At 43.0% G+C, this 18,689-nt stretch overlaps 2 protein-coding genes across 4 annotated transcripts in view; both read right to left on the bottom strand.

Annotated features, from left to right (window-relative positions):
* The window catches only part of tada2a (transcriptional adaptor 2A), a 32,312-nt gene extending 21,955 nt beyond the window's left edge, over positions 1–10,357 (bottom strand). The window contains exon 1 of one of the 3 annotated variants that reach the window (XM_061781520.1): positions 10,130–10,357. In XM_061781520.1, coding sequence (XP_061637504.1) covers positions 10,130–10,172 — 43 coding nt within the window. In that variant the 5' untranslated portion in view covers positions 10,173–10,357. The remainder of the gene's footprint in view (positions 1–10,129) is intronic. The other 2 variants (XM_061781516.1, XM_061781517.1) reach the window with 2 other exon arrangements.
* A 402-nt stretch (positions 10,358–10,759) lies between these two features.
* Positions 10,760–18,689, bottom strand: part of traf4a (tnf receptor-associated factor 4a) — a 33,031-nt gene continuing 25,101 nt past the window's right edge. Inside the window, exons 4-7 of the mRNA XM_061781515.1 lie at positions 18,519–18,680; positions 15,624–15,785; positions 14,077–14,232; positions 10,760–13,758 (exon numbers count right to left, since the gene is read on the bottom strand). Of these exons, the coding sequence (XP_061637499.1) occupies positions 13,126–13,758; positions 14,077–14,232; positions 15,624–15,785; positions 18,519–18,680 (1,113 nt within the window). The 3' untranslated portion in view covers positions 10,760–13,125. The remainder of the gene's footprint in view (positions 13,759–14,076; positions 14,233–15,623; positions 15,786–18,518; positions 18,681–18,689) is intronic.

Here is an 18,689-nt window from a genome sequence, read left to right as displayed (position 1 = left end):
TTTGGGAGCAATCAGACAAAGTCTCTGGGGATGTGTTCATCTTTGAAAGTCCCCTGGAAACCTAAAATGGCCGCTTGAAAGCAACATGGCAGACTGCCTGAGTGCTTTCAGGCATGCTGGCTTCCTGAGACGTTTTTGTGGGTCCGCTCATGACCGGCATGTCCACCAAATTTCATGCTCCCGAATGAAACGGACCTCGGGGGCCCTCATTCATACAAAATTCTTGCGGTTGAGCTAATGGAGTTGAAGTTTTATGGCGAGTCACCAAACTTCAGTGCCATAAAAATTGTCATTGCTTTTTAAAAGGAAAATAGCACTCAGTAATACTGTACTTTATAAAAACCTATAGTAACAAGATACTTAAAAAGAATGTGGAGAATTAAATACGTTGTAAATCATGATTAATTTATTGCGGCTCCTTCTAGTGTGCGTGACTTGGCCATCGGGGGGCAGTATAATACAGTCATGCAGACGCAAATGATGAGGAGTGTCACAACTACGGTACTGGTAAATGACTTGGTAATCTACTGCAATACTAGTCTGTTGTCACAGTGGATAAAGAATTTGTGTCTGTTACTGTTATCGTTAGTTTGTCTGTCTACATGTGTTGAAGCACCGTTTGTGTTCAGATGTCTGTTTCCTAAACACTGCCACATAGATGCTATTCGTTAGCACGTCTATGGTACGTAATAATCAAATCAAATGATGCTGTCACACGATGCCACCTTAACACCGCCTCCCCCGTCACGTTTACATCCCTAGAACTGGTCCCGCACGTACTTAAGTACAGAGCGCGAATACTTTTGCCACCTCTGATGATTTCATGTGACTACTGAAGGCTAGAGTCCTCAGGCACGTGTGCGCAGAATGACATAAAACACCGACTGCTTCAACGCACAATCACGCCTTGTGAATGCATTTGAGTGTAACATTGTGCAAACATGACACGTGGGAGAGCCCCCTGCAGTTTCGATGTCCGCTCTGCAACCACTCCCCCCCCCCCCCCCCCCCCCCCGTCGCCTGAAAGCGTATCGCTATCTCTCGTTCCGTTTAATGTTTCACCGCTCGCTCGACTGCTTGTAAAAGTTTTGGAATGTGTGAATCGTCCACACTTTGACGCTCAAGTCACAGGCGTGCACGGAAAAAAAACCATTAAAGCGCAAATACTGTACGAGACAAAAACTGGGAAGTCACAAAAAAGTCATTGCAAAAGAAGCCTTCAGGAAAACACTCATTCTCCTATGCAGCTATATAGTATCAAACACGCTACTGCACACACAGCACTACTCAGCAATGCGTACTACCAGACATGCTACATAACATGTTCTCATGAGATTTAGGAGTAGAATGACGCATGGTAAGAAAACTTTTTTTTTTTTTTTTTTTTTTTAATGCACAAAGGCTGTAAATTAGGGAACAAGTACTCACAGTCTGCACTTGAGTTGAGGTACAAGTATTAAAAGGGTCTGGTAAAAGTGCAAGTACTGAGTCAAGACCTGTACTTAGTGACTACAAGTAAACATGTAACAAATAAAAATGGCTTTTTGCTGTCAATTATATACAAGATCCATTCGGAAAACTTGGCACAACAGGAAAACTTGTCTGCGCACAAAATAGTTTGCCACAAAAAGAATCACATGACGTGTCACGCTAACTTCTTTTTTTTTTTCTTAAACCAAGCGGTAGCTAGCGTTGGCTTGACTTTCAAATGATGCGTTCAAGACAACATTACATTTTTGTCGTCGTCACGGCGTTTAAAAAAATGTTACGAGCCTATTTTGAAAATGTAAGAAGGAGAAAGTCCACATAACTGTTTTCAAATGTGTAAACGTGAAGATACCTTAAAAATCTACTCAAGTACAGGAACAAAATATTTGTACTTTGTATAGGCTTTTTAAAATAAGGAAAATACCACTCGATAATACTCTATCACCATTACTGTATAAAGTATTTGTACTTTGTGACTTCCGACCTTCCTTCCATTACAAAACGGCGCTGTAAGAGTTGACCCCGACTTTGCTACAACGGGTACGAAAAGCCTGCGACATTCCTCAGGCAGCTTTACAAGCCGAGGTCTCGGCGCCAGCGTCCTGCGACAACGAGTCTTAAATGCATTTTGTGTTTGGAGAGAAAACAAAGCAAAAGCGCCACTCGCAGCTAATGTGCTCCATGTGCCTGAAACTTGAGACCAGCAGCGCAGGAACACCAGGACGGACCTCGTCGGTGATGGAAGGCTCCCTGGTGACCCAACAGTGCTGCCTGATGAACCTCGTCTTTTGTCACCTCCCTCTTCAAGACCCGCACCTCAGTCCCGTCAGGCTGAAGCTGAGGTGGGGGGACTCGACTCACTCGACTCACTCGACTCGTGTCATTTGAGCGAGATTGTATGATTTAAGTGACGACTTGCTTAGCCCAAGTCATGACTTGACTCGACTTCCTCGATTTTTGCTACAGTATCTTGGGACTTGCTTAAAACTTGAAGGTTACGACTTGAAACTCAATGATGACATGCCCATATTTGACTTAGTCCCACCTCTGGGCTGAAGGCTAAAACCAGTGGCCTTGAGACCCCTGCCCCTGGCCAACAGAGACTCTAAGAACCAAACGCTCCAACAACTTCAAGGCTACTGGTTGTAAAAGTATTTTGTCCTTGAAGCCTCTGGTCCTAGTACTCCTGGAATTAGGACTTCTAATTCTTGGGGACTTTGGTTCTAAAGGCCACAGCTATACAAGAACCGGAAACCTTAATAACAGTCACCAGAAGAGCCAGCAGCCCTAAGAACCAAAGTCCCCAAGAACTCGACATCCTAAATAATAGTGCACAAAAGAACCAGAGGACCCAATAACAAGAGATCAAAAGAATTAGAGGCCCTAAGAACCATAGGAAAACTAGTGCCTCTAAGAACCAACGGTTCTTAAAACCAAATGTCACAATACCCTAAGAACCAGCAGAAATAAGAAACAGAAACATTAATAACCAAAGGAGATATTGTGTCCTTAAGAATCAGTGTTTCTAATAAACAAATGTCACATGAACCAGATACACTAAGAACCAGTGGTCATAAGAACCAGAGACCACAAGAATTAGTGCCCCTAAGAATCAGTAGTTCTTAAAACCAAATGTCACAATAACCACATGCCCTAAAAAACAGTGGCCATAGGAACCAGAGCCCCTGAGAATGTGAGCAAAACTAATTCCCCTAATAATCAGTGGCACTACAGGCTGTGACCTTATGAACCAAAGGCCCCAAGAACAAGAGGTCCAGTGCCCCCCCCCCCCCCCCCCCAAAAAAAACAGAAGCCCAAATAACGAGAGCAAATAAGTACCAGAGGCGCTAACAACCAGAGGAGAACTCGTGCCTCTAAGAACCAGTGGTGGCCAATTGGCCAGATACCCTGAGAACCAGTGGCATTAAGGACCAGAGACCCCAATATCTAGAGACTATAAGAACCAGAGGCCCTAAGAATCCAAGGGAAACTAATTCTATATAATAACTAAGAATTTGTTGCATGACAGACTCCAAGAACCAGAGACCATAAAATCCTGCGGCCCCAGGAAGAGGTGGCCCTGAAACTCACATTCCCAAAACACTGAAGATGATGATTCTTTCCGAGGTCAGGACACCCCTTAGCAACAGACCCGAAGCGAGGAACTCGGACATCCGCTGCAAAGTGGCCATCGAGGGGTCAGAGCAAGAGACACTGGACTACAACAACCACACGAGAACATTTTAGAAAATGAAAACCAGGAGGCTGCTTCAACAAAATGTGTTCAACTACACAATCAACAGGGCCACACTTGACTCCAAATTTGTGAAACTCATGGTACTACTGTACAGTTACATGTAGATACCGGAACGGGACCACTGCCGCCACAATTCGGCCCAGAAAAAAACCTGATGATTCTCTACAGTTTTACGCTCTGCCCACAATCTCACTGCGCCACATTTCCTGCAAATGGCAGCACTCCGCTCGATCATTACCACCAAAAAAAGAGCAATAATCACAAGTTGGCGCGTGCCGGAGAAAACCTCAGCGCAGATCCTCGCCTCGGCATCCCCTCGTCGAAGCCCGCGTGCAGGGGGAGCGCTAATCAGAAGCAGGCAGACTGGAGCAGATCCCGCAGCAGGATTATAAAAGCTGCGAACACTTAACATGCACCAAGTCTGCAAGAAAGAACCTCGTGTCTGCTCATTTCGTTGGATTCATTTAAGGAGCTTTAGGAACGCTTGAGTGGATAGGATTTCTTTCTTTTTTTCAGTGTAAATGTTGCTTTAAGTAAGACTGGGCGATATGGCCTGGAAATCAAATCTGACCCCCCCCCACACACACACACAAAAATCACATTGGAATCGATTTTTGCTGCTTCGATAAAAAGAAAATGACAATGACATTTGTTTTTAAGTTTGACTTTTTTTGATTGACTTGCATCACACGTACACAGAAAGAATATATTGAGATTGCAACCGCCCACGGTGACAAATGACTGAGTGGCTCCAAAACTTTAGCGGGACCCTCCCTGATTTATTAACCTGGATGGCGCTCCCGAGCCACAAAACTCAAACATTCCCCCACCCAACACGACACAATCAAATGACATTTTAGTCCCATCAAGTCCTATTATTAAAGTAAAAATGTTGTGCTGGTGTTTTTGTTTTAGCAGGGAGAGGAGAAAAGCAAAACCGGAGTCGTCAACATTTTTTAAATATGAAGTACATTTTTATTTTTATTGGGGGGAAAAAAAAATAAAAAATCTGGATTTTTAAACTTCCCTCTATTTTTTTCCCCAAATGTCAGTGACATTGAAATGAAAAATAAAATACAAATAAATATTGTCAGTCACATTTGAATTTGTCAAAAATAAGGGGGAAAAAAAATCTCACTCTGGGCAAAAAAATTAAAAATAAAAAGTGACATTTGAATGTCAAAAAATATATATATATATCGCTACGGGCTCCCCCCCAAAAATAAATAAATAATGTCAATTGAATGTAACAAACTGTCCTGTCGAGTGCCCGCCAAACAAAATGGTAGCACCTAGTTGCCCTTTTATCCAATCAGAACCCAGAAAAAAAGCAAAGCAGCATTGCTTTCTAAAAAGAAATACAAAGTAAATAAATAATTCACTCCCCGTCCAAAATATTGAAGACAAGGCCCGAGTGAAGCCCAACATGTATCCTATTAAACATAATCGCGTGCACATGAAAGCCATTCATCGCAAGCTATGCATTAGAAAATCCGGCTCGCAAAGTTGGCCGGATGCCTGACGTGCGTCAAGACGCCGATTTCCTTACGGCGTCCACTCGCCGCGCATTCTTGCTTTGCACGCGTAATTGGCAGCGCTCACGCTGAATGGGTGGAAAGCAATTAAGAGTCCATTGTTCAAGCACGCCCGCTCTGTTCGATTCCTCCGCGGAGTGACGGCTCGCGCGACAGGGGGAAAGAAATTTTAAAAACATGCCGATACACTAAAGAAGTGATTCTTAAAGTGTGAAATGAGTCGCACTAGTGTATGTGAGCTCCCTCTAGTGGTACGTGAAACAATCACCGAATAAAACTGTGCGTATTACTGTGGATTCTACTTTTTCTTGTATTTTTTATTTTCATGTTCTGATTTTAAAAAATGTCTATATATTATTAACTGTGTATTTAGTCGATTAAGAGCAGCCTGTTTGTGTGTGTGTGTGCGTGTGTGTCCTTTTGAAGTTGAACTTCCACTTGAAAAGCGACATTTTGAACATTTTCCTTCCACTTAGGCGTCACTTGACCTTCTTAAACCCGAGCAGGCCTCCATAAATAACGGCAACAAACGACAGCCCGAGTGTCAGCTGGAGCGGCCCGGCAACAACACATCGATTGTTTCCAATTGGCAGAAATTCATCTCCCTCGGCCAATCACGGGCCCGCTTGGCCGAAGGGAGCCGCATTCACCCCGGCAACTGACCCGGTACGCTCACTGACGCGAGATAGAGCGATACATACAGAGATACTTTTTTTTTTTTTTTTTTTTAACCATGAAGGAAATTCACACCAAACAACACGTGGCAAATCTGGCATGCCAAATGACTAATAATAAGAAGAATATGAAAAATAGCAAGTCTTTTTGTGACACAGATGTGGGAGGAAGAGGAGGAGGAGTTGGGGGGTGTGGGGTGCTGCTGTGTGTCTTACTACACAACTGTGAAGCCACTGTGCTGCAGTTACCTACACTTTTAATACAACAAAGAGTACCGAAATCTGTACAGTACTACTTTTCGGTACCAAAAGGGTGCAGCTGTGTGAAGGTCAGCTACAGTATGTGAACCACTACATTATAGTTTGGAATTTAGCTGCATGAATGTCGGTTATGTGAAACATTACACTAGCAATGGCTCCAATGGTGCAGTTTGGAAATCAACTGCATAAAAGCCAGCTATGTGAACCACTACACTATAGTTTGGCATGCAAATGCATAAAAGACAGATGTATGAACCACTGCTCTACTGTTTGAACAGAAGATGTGCAAAAATCAGTTATGTCAACAACTACAATACAGTTTGAATGCAGTCGCATTAAAGTCAAGCCACTACACTATACTTTGTAACGAAGTTGCGTGGACGCCACCAATACACTACAGTTTGGAATGCAGATGCGTGAAAGTCAGCTTTGTGAACCCCTAGACTAGTAATGCCTCCCATGGTAGATTATGGTACACAGCAGTATGAAAGTCAACTAGATAAACCATTACACTACAGTTTGGAACGGAGCAGTCCCATGGTACTATTTGGAAAGCAAGTGAATATAAGTCAACTGTGTGAAGCAATACAATATAGTTTGGAACGACGATGCATTACAGTCAGCTACGTGAACCACTAGATTATCAATGCTTTCTACGTCAGTATTTGGAACTCAGCTGTATCAAACTAAGCTCTGTCAACTGCAACGCAATCAATGGCTCCCATTATATAGTTTGGAATTCATCTGCATAAAAATCATCTACATGAACCACTAGGATACGCCCCTATAGTAGAGTTCGTAATGCAGATGTATGAATGTCAGCTATTTGAATTACTATGGCTCACAGGCCTTCAATAAAAAAATAAAAAAAGGCGTTCAATAAAAAAATAAATAAAATAAAAACAGCGCTAGCAATAAGCGCTACGGTTCGGGGATAATCTGACCATCTGTTCCAGATTTTGCATCTTTGTCACTTCCTCTTCTTCACACGACTCAAATCAAGTCGAGAGCGAGTGGAAAACTGGCGATTTTTTTCTGTCACTTCAGACAAAAAACAAAACAAAACAAAAAACCGATAATTTTATTCAATCCAGTGTTTACGGCATGTAATCGATATATATGACGAGAGATCACTTGCAGTCGCCCATCCGGAGGCGTCAAAGCCAGTCCTGTATTCCACCATGTAATCTTGATAGGCCCATGATGATGATGATGATGATGATGATGAAAGTGGTCCGAATAGGATTAAAGTCACAAAACAACATCATTGCAGCAACACGGGATTACGCTGTCAATAGGATTGACTGGGAAAAATGGAAAGAAGCCTTCAATCCGCTAATCTTTAATCCATTCATTGGAAACTGCACTAAATCAAACTTGCCTCCTAATCATTTACGTGTGCGCAAATAAAGACTACAAATCAGCTATGTGAACCTCTGTATTACCAACACTTTCCCGTTGCCGATTTCAGAACCAAGATGTATCCACGTCAACGATGTCAACCCCTACAATATGGTTTGGAACATAGTTGCATGAAATTCAGCTACGTAAACCACTACACTACAGTTTGGAACACAGCAGCCTGATGAATAGCTATGTGAAACACTACAATAGGAATGGCAGCAATGGTACTGTTTGGAAGGCAGCTTGTATCAACGTCAACTACATAAACTATTACAATAGTTTGGAATTTACCTGCATGAAATTTAGCTATGTGAAGCACTACAGTATGAATGGTTACTATGGCAGAATTTGGAATGCAGCTGCATGAACGTACGATATGCGAAACACTACATTATCAACAGTTTCCATGGTAACTAAAAGGAAAGTAAACTATATGAACCACCACACTACAGTTAGGAATGCAGATGTATGAAAGTCAGCTATGCGAAACGCTACACCACAAACGGTGAGACAACAAACATCACCACTTCTCCTGATTGCGCCATTTTTTTCTACTCCGAGAAAATAATGTACGCACGGACACAAAGAATACAAAAGTTGTGTTTCTGGAGCATCAAAGTTGACTACATATAGTTTTTATTATATTGTTGTATGACTCAAAACGGCCTTACTGGAAACACTACATTCACGTCCAAACATCACATTACATACATTTTACAACAAAAGAAAGGATATAAATAGCATCAAAAACGTACATTATTTCTATTTTGGCCCGCGTGCTGTGCTCCATGTGGTCTCTTTTTTTATTTTTTATTTTAGCACGGGGCAGATTATGGGTTCCACAGTGGGCGCCCACAGAAAGGCCTTACTTAAAGGCTCTTAAAGACTCGCCAGCGGGTTTACGTTCATCCTCACATTGTCAGCCCAACACCAGCGCAAGACGACAATGTGGCAATAAGCGAGAGCTGTGATTCGCAAACGCACTCAATTCAATCTTCAAACTGTGCATAATGGTACAGTATAACTTCATTATTATTTTTTATTTTTTTTAAATACGGTACAGTACATTAGCTTAGTTCAGTTTAGCTTTATTTAACTTTTTTTTTTCTTTTTTTTAGTTGTAATATTTCACAAAAGAGGCGACATTGCACAATGCAAACGAACACGTGGAATGCAGTGTACAGGTAGAAGATAGACATGCTGTATGAATTTGGCGTGGGGGAGGTGGAGGTGGTGGTGGGAGGGGCATTGATGCAATCGACGTCATAAAGGAATTTGACGCGCCCGCACAGCCAGTTTCGTTCAACTGCAGACGTGTGCGCGCGCGTGCGTGTACTGCAGTCTGTCTGAGTAATGGGATTACTTTTTAGATAATCCTACAACAGCATGTAGAAGGGGGTCACACACAGACACAGACGCACACGCGTTTCCTTAATCACACACACACACACACACACACAATTGCAGGGTACAATCATTGAATCTAATTAAATATAACTATTTCAAATTTGTAATAAATACAATTAGTGAAAAAAAACCGCATAATCCTATGGAAATAAAGTTTTATTTTGTCAGAATAAATGACATTTTTAAAAAATACAATAGAAATAAAGATGTTTTCTGAAATGCATCATAATGCTGAAAAAAGAAAAACAGTTAAGAAAACATCAAATAAAAATAATGACATTTATAAGATTTTATACAGTAAAAATGGTTTTGCAAAACAAGAAAACCAATGCTCCGAAGTGTATTTTTCCATCAAAAACCCTTGCAGCGGTCCTGCTCGGCCCCTAATAAAAATAATCATGAAAATAATGAACCTCAAATAGTTCAACGCCTTGAGATTGTGTTGCAAATCCCATCATCAATCTTCGTGACATGTTTAGCAAGAGCAAGATTGTTGTGCTTCAAGAACGGGTGTCGCAATCTCGTCTGCTGCCTCGTTCCTCCTTTTATGACTTTTGAGTTGTTGCAACGCTGATTTACATCCGCCTGCTACCGCTTTTTGCTTGGAGCTCATCAAGAGGCTTTCCTCCTTTCAACTCGTCTAATTATACACGCGACTTGTTGCGGTTCTTGAAAACCTTTGAAATTATGTGGCTTGCTTCTTTTTTTTTTTTTTTTTTACAATTTAGGTGGAGTCCTGCTGAATTGTGGGGAGGACTCGTGCGTTGCAGGAACTTGACTCATACTTTGGAACGTTGTTGAAAGAACAAGACACATACAGCGGGTACAAAACATCTACACAGCCTTATTTAAATGCTATGTTTTGGGGATTTTAAAACGAGACCAAGCGAAATCCTTTCAAAACTTCCTCCGTTATTAATGTGACCTGTAAACGTGTACTAGTCAATGAACAAGTCATTTAAAGGTGGAGGGGGTAAGTAAAACACCCAAATTCGGCACTAACAAGACAAGAGCAGCATTCCTTCAATCGTCTATTTCTCAATGTTATCGTGTGACATGAAATCTTAGTTTGATTAAAGACAACATTTGCTTCAACAACTTACCGCCAATTGGTGCTTTTGTGTTTCCATCAGCGCCGTTTTTCATTTTAGCTCATCGACCATTTCTTCTATATACTCACTTTTTGGAGGTTTGGGACTATTTGTGTTTTTCTGTAGTTTCAGTCGTGTGAGTTTTGCGGGCCGTTGTGTAGTTAGCTAGCTAGCTTCTTCTAATGGCGGCAAAACACTCACTTCCGTCAACATCCTCTCGGTCAAAACGACGCATGCGCACACACCTGTGAGGAAAATCAGGGAAGGCCGGTGTGTTTACCCGATCTGCTTGCCGATCAAGATCCCCTAAAAGACGTAACAAATCAAATGTCTGAAGTTTATGTTGTTAACCTCATGGGGATGTATGAAAATGTATGAATCTGAATGTAAATTAAGGTGATGTTATCATTTGATGTTTTTTTTTTGGGGGGGGGGGGCGAGGGGTTACAGCCAATAGTGACTTTCCTTGCTGAGGCAACAAGTACTGCACTTGCATACGTCTGCTGGCCGTCATCTTGGAACAGTATCTATGCTATGCGTTCAGTCAATCATTGCTGTCAATTTTGGGCGAGACAATCCAAAATTGTCAAAAAGTCTTCTCGCCAGTTGTAAGAAATGAAATAAATGCAATTAAAAGCCACCTTTAAAACACAGTATATGGTATTTTTATTTCAATTATGAAATTGACAAGCACTCATCAAACGACACGTTAAAACATTTTCTGCGTCAACTGGCGGCGCCTTAAAATAAATACTTTTTTAGGGGGAAAATAATGCAGACAGAACACGTGAGGCTCAAACACGTGAGACGCACGGACAGACACACAGACAGGCAGACATACAGAATCTCCAAGTTGACCCCGACTCTCCAACCGAAAAGTATAAAACAGCCAAAAAGGATTTGTTTTTTTTTTCTTTCTCAAAAATACAGAATCGTACAAAAACGTCTTTGAAATCACTGTAAAATATCAGCTGGTATTATGAGAGAAACTCAGTGTGTATATTTATGTGCTTGTGTGTGTGTGTGTGTGTTTTTGTGTGGTAAGAAAAGGACAGAATGTGCTTCTGTATTTGTATGACGTATACAATGTACATTTTACAGTCCTCCGTCCAGTCGGTGGCGCTGTGATGGAGAGCATCTCGATGTACACAACGAAATGTCAACACATCGTCTCATTGAACAGGTTAGCATAGCCACATGTGACGTTCACATTTTCCGTTTACAAAAAAAAAATAATAATAAAAATAATAGTGATAAAAAAAAAAAAAACGTATTAAAACTCTCCAAAAATAAAAGGGGTGGGGCAAAATAGTTATGGAGCGATTTTCAAGAGAACAGGTTACAGTACAAAATGTGGTCCAGGTGTTAGCACATGAAGCATGCACGTGTGTTACGTTTGCCCTCTCATGCGAGCTCACTGTATATATAAAAAGGCCACATGGCTTTTCCTACACTTTTAAATGCATGTTTTGATCCCGCTATCTGGTCCGACTGGCCTCTTAAAGATGCAGAAGTTCATGTTTTCTGGTCCGGTTCCCCCCTGCTACCTTTTCTTTTCACAAAACAAAACCAATCCTCGAGAACCAACAAGCCATGTGAGGTCGCTCCCTTCTCTGATTGGTGGTTTCGTCGTTGCCACGAGGAAAATACTAATTTATTTATTTGATGTTGCTCATTTGTATAGTATAAGTCATTTGTACTAGGCAGCAATTGGACAAAATCTCTATTTGCAGTTTGTCTTTGAAGGAAACCTCGAAAAAAATGATGCAAAAATGGCTGCTTCAAACCAGAATGACAGGCATCCTGGAGACTTATTTTGTGGGTCTACTCATAATAAACATGTTTACCAAATTTCATTTTGCTGAGTGAAACAGGCTTTTGGGGCAGAATTTTTCGGAAAGTTCGTTATTAATAGTTCCGTGATTTAATGTCGCGTTACATAACCTCGCCACCATGCTCTGCCAAATGCACTGACGAAAACCGTAAATCTTCACAATTTAGTGTCACCCTTCTGTCTGGTATATGTGATTTAAATCTGGTAGCAACCGGAAAATTTGTCTTTGAAACACCAAAGGAATTGCTGCTTCAAACCAAAATGGCAGCCTTCCTGCGACTTAATGGTTTCCAGAGACTTTTTTATGGGTCTACTCATAATAGACATGCCTACCAAATGTCATGTTGCCAAGTGAAACTGGCTTCGGGGGCTGAATTTTTAAAAGATATATGATCTTGTCGTGAGAAATCCTACCGATTATCTGATTCCTATGCCCATCCCTACTGAAAGGAGACATCCTTCACACGTACTAACATGCTAAATTGACAATGGTCAACATTATTCCGCTAAGGGACAAACCTGATTGGATTAGATGGTTTTCTAATCACAGAAGCCAGAATTCTTTTCAGAGTCGTAGTCTCTCGATTTCTACTTCAATAATCCAAAGGGGGGGGGGGGGGGGGGAAACAAACCAGATGGAAACAGACCAAAGCTCATCTGAAGACCAACACAAGGTGCTTATTGTTTTTACGTAAAACCTCATGGGAGCAGGGGAGGGGACAACTATGGAAGATGCGATGTGTGGTCCAACTATTTTAGAAGAACAAGGTTTCTTAGTAGGGAGCCGTTATGTCTGGAAAACTTTGTTTTACGTTTGCATAAAGGGTGAACGGAGCTGCACCAACAACACGAGCGCAGTGGGCTACAAGAGCATGTAAACGCAAGGCAGGCGGGCTTCTGCCTTCTCTCCTTTGAGTTCCACTGCATCCAAGGTTCAGTCTCTAAGTGAAGAGTCAAGCCCTTCACCCCCTTCCATTGGGTTCATACCATCATGTCCATAATCTGCGGGTGGAGATTACAAAGCAAAAGATAAACTTCTAGGCACTGTTTGATTTCCAAGGCGTTTTTTCTTGTGGGTTCTGACACACGGAGGTCTTCAGTCAGTCAGGTAGGAAGTATCTAAAGGGTTATCCAAGTGTTCCAGGTTTACCAGTCAAGAAGTCAGTCCTTCCCCTCAAGCCATGATCTTCTGGGGGATCTCGATGGAAGCCTTTACAAAGACGCAGTTGTCGCGGACGTAGTTCCTCTTCTTGATCTCCTCGTGCGAGATGAACTTGGGGTAGCCGAAGCCCAGGGTGCTCTCGTCCAGCGAGTTGCGGGCGCTGCACGGCTTCTGGAAGTTCTTCCAGTTGGGGTCCGGGTTGAACGTCTCGGTGATGTGCTGCGGCTTGGACAGCGACGGGTCGCTCTGGTCCAGGATGGAGAAGGTGACCTTGTAGGCGAAGGGCCACTCCAGGAGATTGTCGTACTCGCCGGGTAGCACGCGGATGTAGACGGACAGGTGGGAGCCCTCGCCGCTGCCGTTGCCGTTGAGGAAGGCCGACACCTGTAGCTTGTAGCCATAGCGGTGCGTGTAGAAGGGCGGGCTAAAGAACTCGTGGTTGCTGCGCAGCTTGGCCTCCTGCAGCTTGCGCGAGTAGTCGCTCAGCTTCCAGATTAGGACGCCGTCGTGGCTCACCGACAGCTCCTCCATCTCCCGCCGCAGCTCCAGGATCTCCTGACGCTGGCGTCCTACCAGGTTGCACATCATGGTCAGGTGCGACTTGGTGGTGTCCTCCAGGTGCCGGCCGATGGCCAGTTTGGGGCACTGGAGAACAAGACGGACGTTGGTTCACCCTTACATACGGTTCATTTTGCATGCATGTATGTATGGGCCAAGAGCATCCCCATCATAATGGTCTAGATCAAATTATGAATGACATAACTCCTCAAAATGTATTCACAGCTTGTCTGACAGTAACTAATGGATGATTAACTCATTTGTTTTTATTCGTCAACTGGAATCTAACCGTTTTCTGCCATCTACCTATATATTCATCAAGTACGTTTTTCGACAGGTAGGCGTGAAAGATAGTCTTGCCCAGCAATCACATTTGGTGAACTGAAAGAAGACATTTTGACTTACTCTGTGTTTACAGCCGGCGTCCTTGAAGGGGCAGAGAACCAGCGCGCTACCACAGTTGTCCTTCACGTGGTTGGCCAAGTCTTCGCGGGCGATGTTGGGTGTGCCACACTGGTTCGGACACTGGACGGGAAAGCGAGGGCAGTGGTACTGGTGGTTCTGTGGATGTCAAGAAATAAACTGGTTTTAATTACTTCACATTGGGACAAGCCCAAATTCACAACTGTGCTCATGTTACGCCATTTGTGCTTACTGAAGCAGTCTACACTTTTCCTATATTCCTGGTAATTTACGGGTTAGTGTGTTTTAGTTGACTAGCGTTAAAGCCTATCAGTCAAGAATCCACTCCTATTTGTACCACTACTGTAGTTTTTAGGGATCTACGCTAACTCCTCGGCTAGCCTCTCTCCTAGCGAGCTATCAGCTCCACTTCAGGCTAGCAGTTCAACAGCAGCGAAAAAAACCTCCATCCAAGGTCGACTGACACCGAAACGCCAAACTCCCGGAAGACCCTCACTATACATCTGTTCAAAGACTTGACTCATCCACCGCTGCAGGAGCCCCCACAAAAGTACTTGCACCAGATTGCTAGCTACACTACGACTGCAAATACAGAAGCACAAAATTAACAAAATTTAATGCTGTGTTGTCTTATAGTAGATAATACGATTACTAACAGCACTTAGGCACTGGACTGCAGCTACAACTACTACCAACAAACATTTTGTAACTTCACTCAAGCAGTGGCGTATTTGAAGCAGCCTTGTAACTGAAATTATGGCTTGCACACTTCCTCTAAGTGTCCCATTATTTTCTCCGAACCATAACCTTCTTACTAATGCGGGAGATGGGGATGAGATGTGTACTATCTAGCCTCAGGGCACATGTGTATACAAGACAGGGATCCAAACAACAGCTGTCACGGTCTGGCATCAAAGATGGATCACGGCGCCCACAACAACAACAACAACACACTCGTCCTCCAGGAGACTTTTCATTTGTCCTGCAGAAATAAAGTGAGGCCCACGTTGATTGCGGAGGATACGTTACAGGACCCGCCTGCTATCTATCGCTGGCGCAAAAAAGCATGTGGATATTTAAGAGGCTGTGGGCAATGAGCGATCGCTCCATTTATTGACGAGAGCTAGCCAGCTACTGCTAACTGGCAGCTAAGCTAACTAGCAGACTAGTAGAAGCAGATCTTCCCAGCCAGCCAGCGTTGATGTACGCATTTTACAGCATCGAGACAGTGCAACACAGACCACGGCCACGATGCGGTGAGGGATCCTGGTTAAAGAAAGCCATTTCAAACAACAAATAAGTGTGATTGCGAAAACGTGCAAGCCAAAATGCTTCAGCTCCTATCTTTCTGGTGTTGTGACAAACCCTGTGTTGTTGGACAATGACGTATTTGGTAATAGTACAAGGAGTAACGATTAGCTAGTCATTTCGTTACTGTCAATGCGAATAGCGAGTAGGGATTTAGACGGCGAGTCTGAGCACTAACGGCTCGATAAGATCCGTGTTGTGTTGTGGGCACGCAAACCCGCCTGGATAGTGTCGAAGACAAACTCCTTGCCGCAGTACTTGCACGGCTGCGTGCGTTTGGGACACTCAGCCATGCTGTGCTGTGACAGGAGGCGACGCATCATCCGCGCCCCGCATTTGTTCTCGCAGTAGACGCTCTCCTGGGGACACACGCCCTGGTGGTTCTAGACAACACACACACACACACACACACACACAGAATCAGACAGTCAATATGAGCTTAGGAGATACGGCATAAAAAGAAATGAGAAAAATACAACACACATGCTATATAGGAACCGAAACATGCAGCAGACTTTTCATTAGGTACACCGAAAAAAAATCTAATGACATCTAATAAGAGCGCTCGATCCAAAGCAACTTTACACCAGACCTTCTGGTGGACCATTGCATGTTTGGACTATTGCTGGGAGAATTGTTGTTGATGTTTTTTCTTCAATAAAAATGCGATTTCCGATTATGAACGATTTTTTCTCTCCCTTTAATAAAAATGATTCCAAGTTTTGCTTTTTGGATTTCCCCCCCTTACAAAATGGTCTACATCGTGTCCCTAATAATGTGGCCCATAACCTGCTTTCTTCTAATTGGTCAATTGTCCTTTTGTGTGCTTTCGCCTCATGTTTCATCACTCAGACTTGATGACAGATGATTATTTTTTATGGTGGTGACTATTTTATGGCTGTTGTTTACGATCTCCACAGAGGTGCTGATTAATGAGCTAATTCAAGCTAGGTCACAGTGCTCCCTTTTGCCCTTTAATTACCCGCTTGACCAATCAAGAGAGCACATTAAGTACCATAGACGGCGTTACCATAGATGGCAGCTTGTAGACTGTGTCTTTAAAGGAATGATTTAACATTTATAACGCATTTTGTTATAGTAGAACTCAAAAAAAGAGTGTGCTGTTGCACCCTACAAAGAGCGATTTTTGTGGATATTGGGGTGGTCAGTGGCACTGTATCCCACTACAATACAGTGGATTATTATTATTACTACTACAACTCCAATTCCAATGAAGTTGGGAAGTTGTGTTAAACATAAATAAAAACAGAATACAATCATTTGCAAATCATGTTCAACCTATATTTCATTGAATACACTACAAAGACAAGATATTTAATGTTCAAACTGATAAACTTGATTGTTTTTAGCAAATAATCATGAACTTAGAATTTGATGGCTGCAACACGTTCCAAAAAAGCTGGGACAGGTGGCAAAAAAGAGTGAGAAAATGGAGGAATGCTCATCAAAACACGTGTTTGGAACATCCCACAGGTGAACTGGCTCATTGGGAACAGGTTGGTGCCATGATTGGGTGGAAAAGGAGCTTCCCTGAATTGCTCAGTCATTCACAAGCAAAGATGGGGCGAGGCTCACCTCTTTGTGAACAAGTGCGTGAGAAAACAGTTGAACAGTTTAAGGACAATGTTCCTCAACGTACAATTGCAAGGAATTTAGGGATTTCATCATTTACGGTCCTTAATATCATCAAAAGGTTCAGAGAATCTGGAGAAATCACTGCATGTAAGAGGTAAGGCCAAAAACCAACATTGAATGCTCGTGACCTTCAATCCCTCAGGCGGCACTGCATCAAAAACCGACATCAGCGTGTTAAGGCTATCACCGCATGGGCTCAGGAACACTTCAGAAAACCAATGTCAGTAAACACAGTTCGGCGCTACATCCGTAAGTGCAACTTGAAACTCTACTATGCAAAGCAAAAGCCATTTATCAACAACACCCAGAAACGCCGCCGGGTTCTCTGGGCCCGAGCTCATCTAAGATGGACCGATGCAAAGTGGAGAAGTGTTCTGTGGTCCGACAAGTCCGCATTTAAATTTTTTGGGGGAAATTGTGGACGTCGTGTCCTCCGGGCCAAAGAGGAAAAGAACCATCCGTTATGGACGCAAAGTTCAAAAGCCAGCATCTGTGATGGTATGGGGCTGTGTTAGTGCCAATGGCATGGATAACTTACACATCTGTGAAGGCACCATTCATGCTGAAAGGTACATACAGGTTTTGGAGAAACATACGCTGCCATCCAAGCAACGTCTTTTTCATGGACGCCCCTGCTTATTTCAGCAAGACCATGCCAAACCACATTCTGCACGTGTTACAACAGCATGGCTTCGTAGTAAAAGAGTGCGGGTACTAGACTGGCCTGCCTGCAGTCCAGACCTGTCTCCCATTGAAAATGTGCGTTGCATTATGAAGCGTAAAATACGACAACGGAGACCCAGGACTGTTGAACAGCTGAAGCTGTACATTGAGCAAGAATGGGAAAGAATTCCACCTACAAAGCTTCAACAATTAGTGTCATCAGTTCCCAAACGTTTATTGAATGTTGTTAATAGAAAAGGTGATGTAACACAGTGGTAAACATGACCCTGTCCCAGCTTTTTGGGAACGTATTGCAGCCATAAAATTCCAAGTTAATGCTTATTTGCTAAAAACAATCAAGTTTATCAGTTTGAACATTAAATATCTTGTCTTTGTACTATATTCAATATAGGTTGAACATGATTTGCAAATCATTGTATTCTGTTTTTATTTATGTTTAACACAACGTCCCAACTTCATTGGAATTGGGGTTGTACAATGGCGGGCCGCAAATGGCCTCTTTGCCGCAGTTTGGACACCCCCAGGTTAAGGCGAATTATTCTTTTCGTGTATTAACAGCAGTCACATACACAGGCCCACAGTAAATATGAGAGAGGTGGGCAAGGTGAGCAATGAAAGGCTTCAGTCAGGTTATTTCAAAACACATAAGTCTCTCGGCGTGCGAAAACAAGGAGCACTTTTCAATACGCATTCGGCTCGTTTACTCTACACGAGGTGTAACCGGACCCGAGAGGAGGAAAGAAAAACAAGCGGCGTGTTTGTTTTTTTTTTTTTACCTCGTAGGCCTCGCCGGTGAACTCGCTGCCGCAGAACTCGCACTTGACTTTGCGCTTGGGGCAGTCGTGCTGCAGGTGGTCGGGGAGGTCGCGGCGCGTCAGTTTCACCGAGCAGCGGTTGGGGCACGGGATCACGTTGAAGGCGCAGGTGGAGAAGTGCCCCTGGCGGAG

The sequence above is a fragment of the Phyllopteryx taeniolatus genome, chromosome 8, assembly GCF_024500385.1.
Source record: "Phyllopteryx taeniolatus isolate TA_2022b chromosome 8, UOR_Ptae_1.2, whole genome shotgun sequence".
NCBI classification, from domain to species: Eukaryota; Metazoa; Chordata; class Actinopteri; order Syngnathiformes; family Syngnathidae; genus Phyllopteryx; species Phyllopteryx taeniolatus.
Note: the sequence above shows the minus strand (reverse complement) of the source record. Positions and strands in the feature narration are given on the sequence as shown.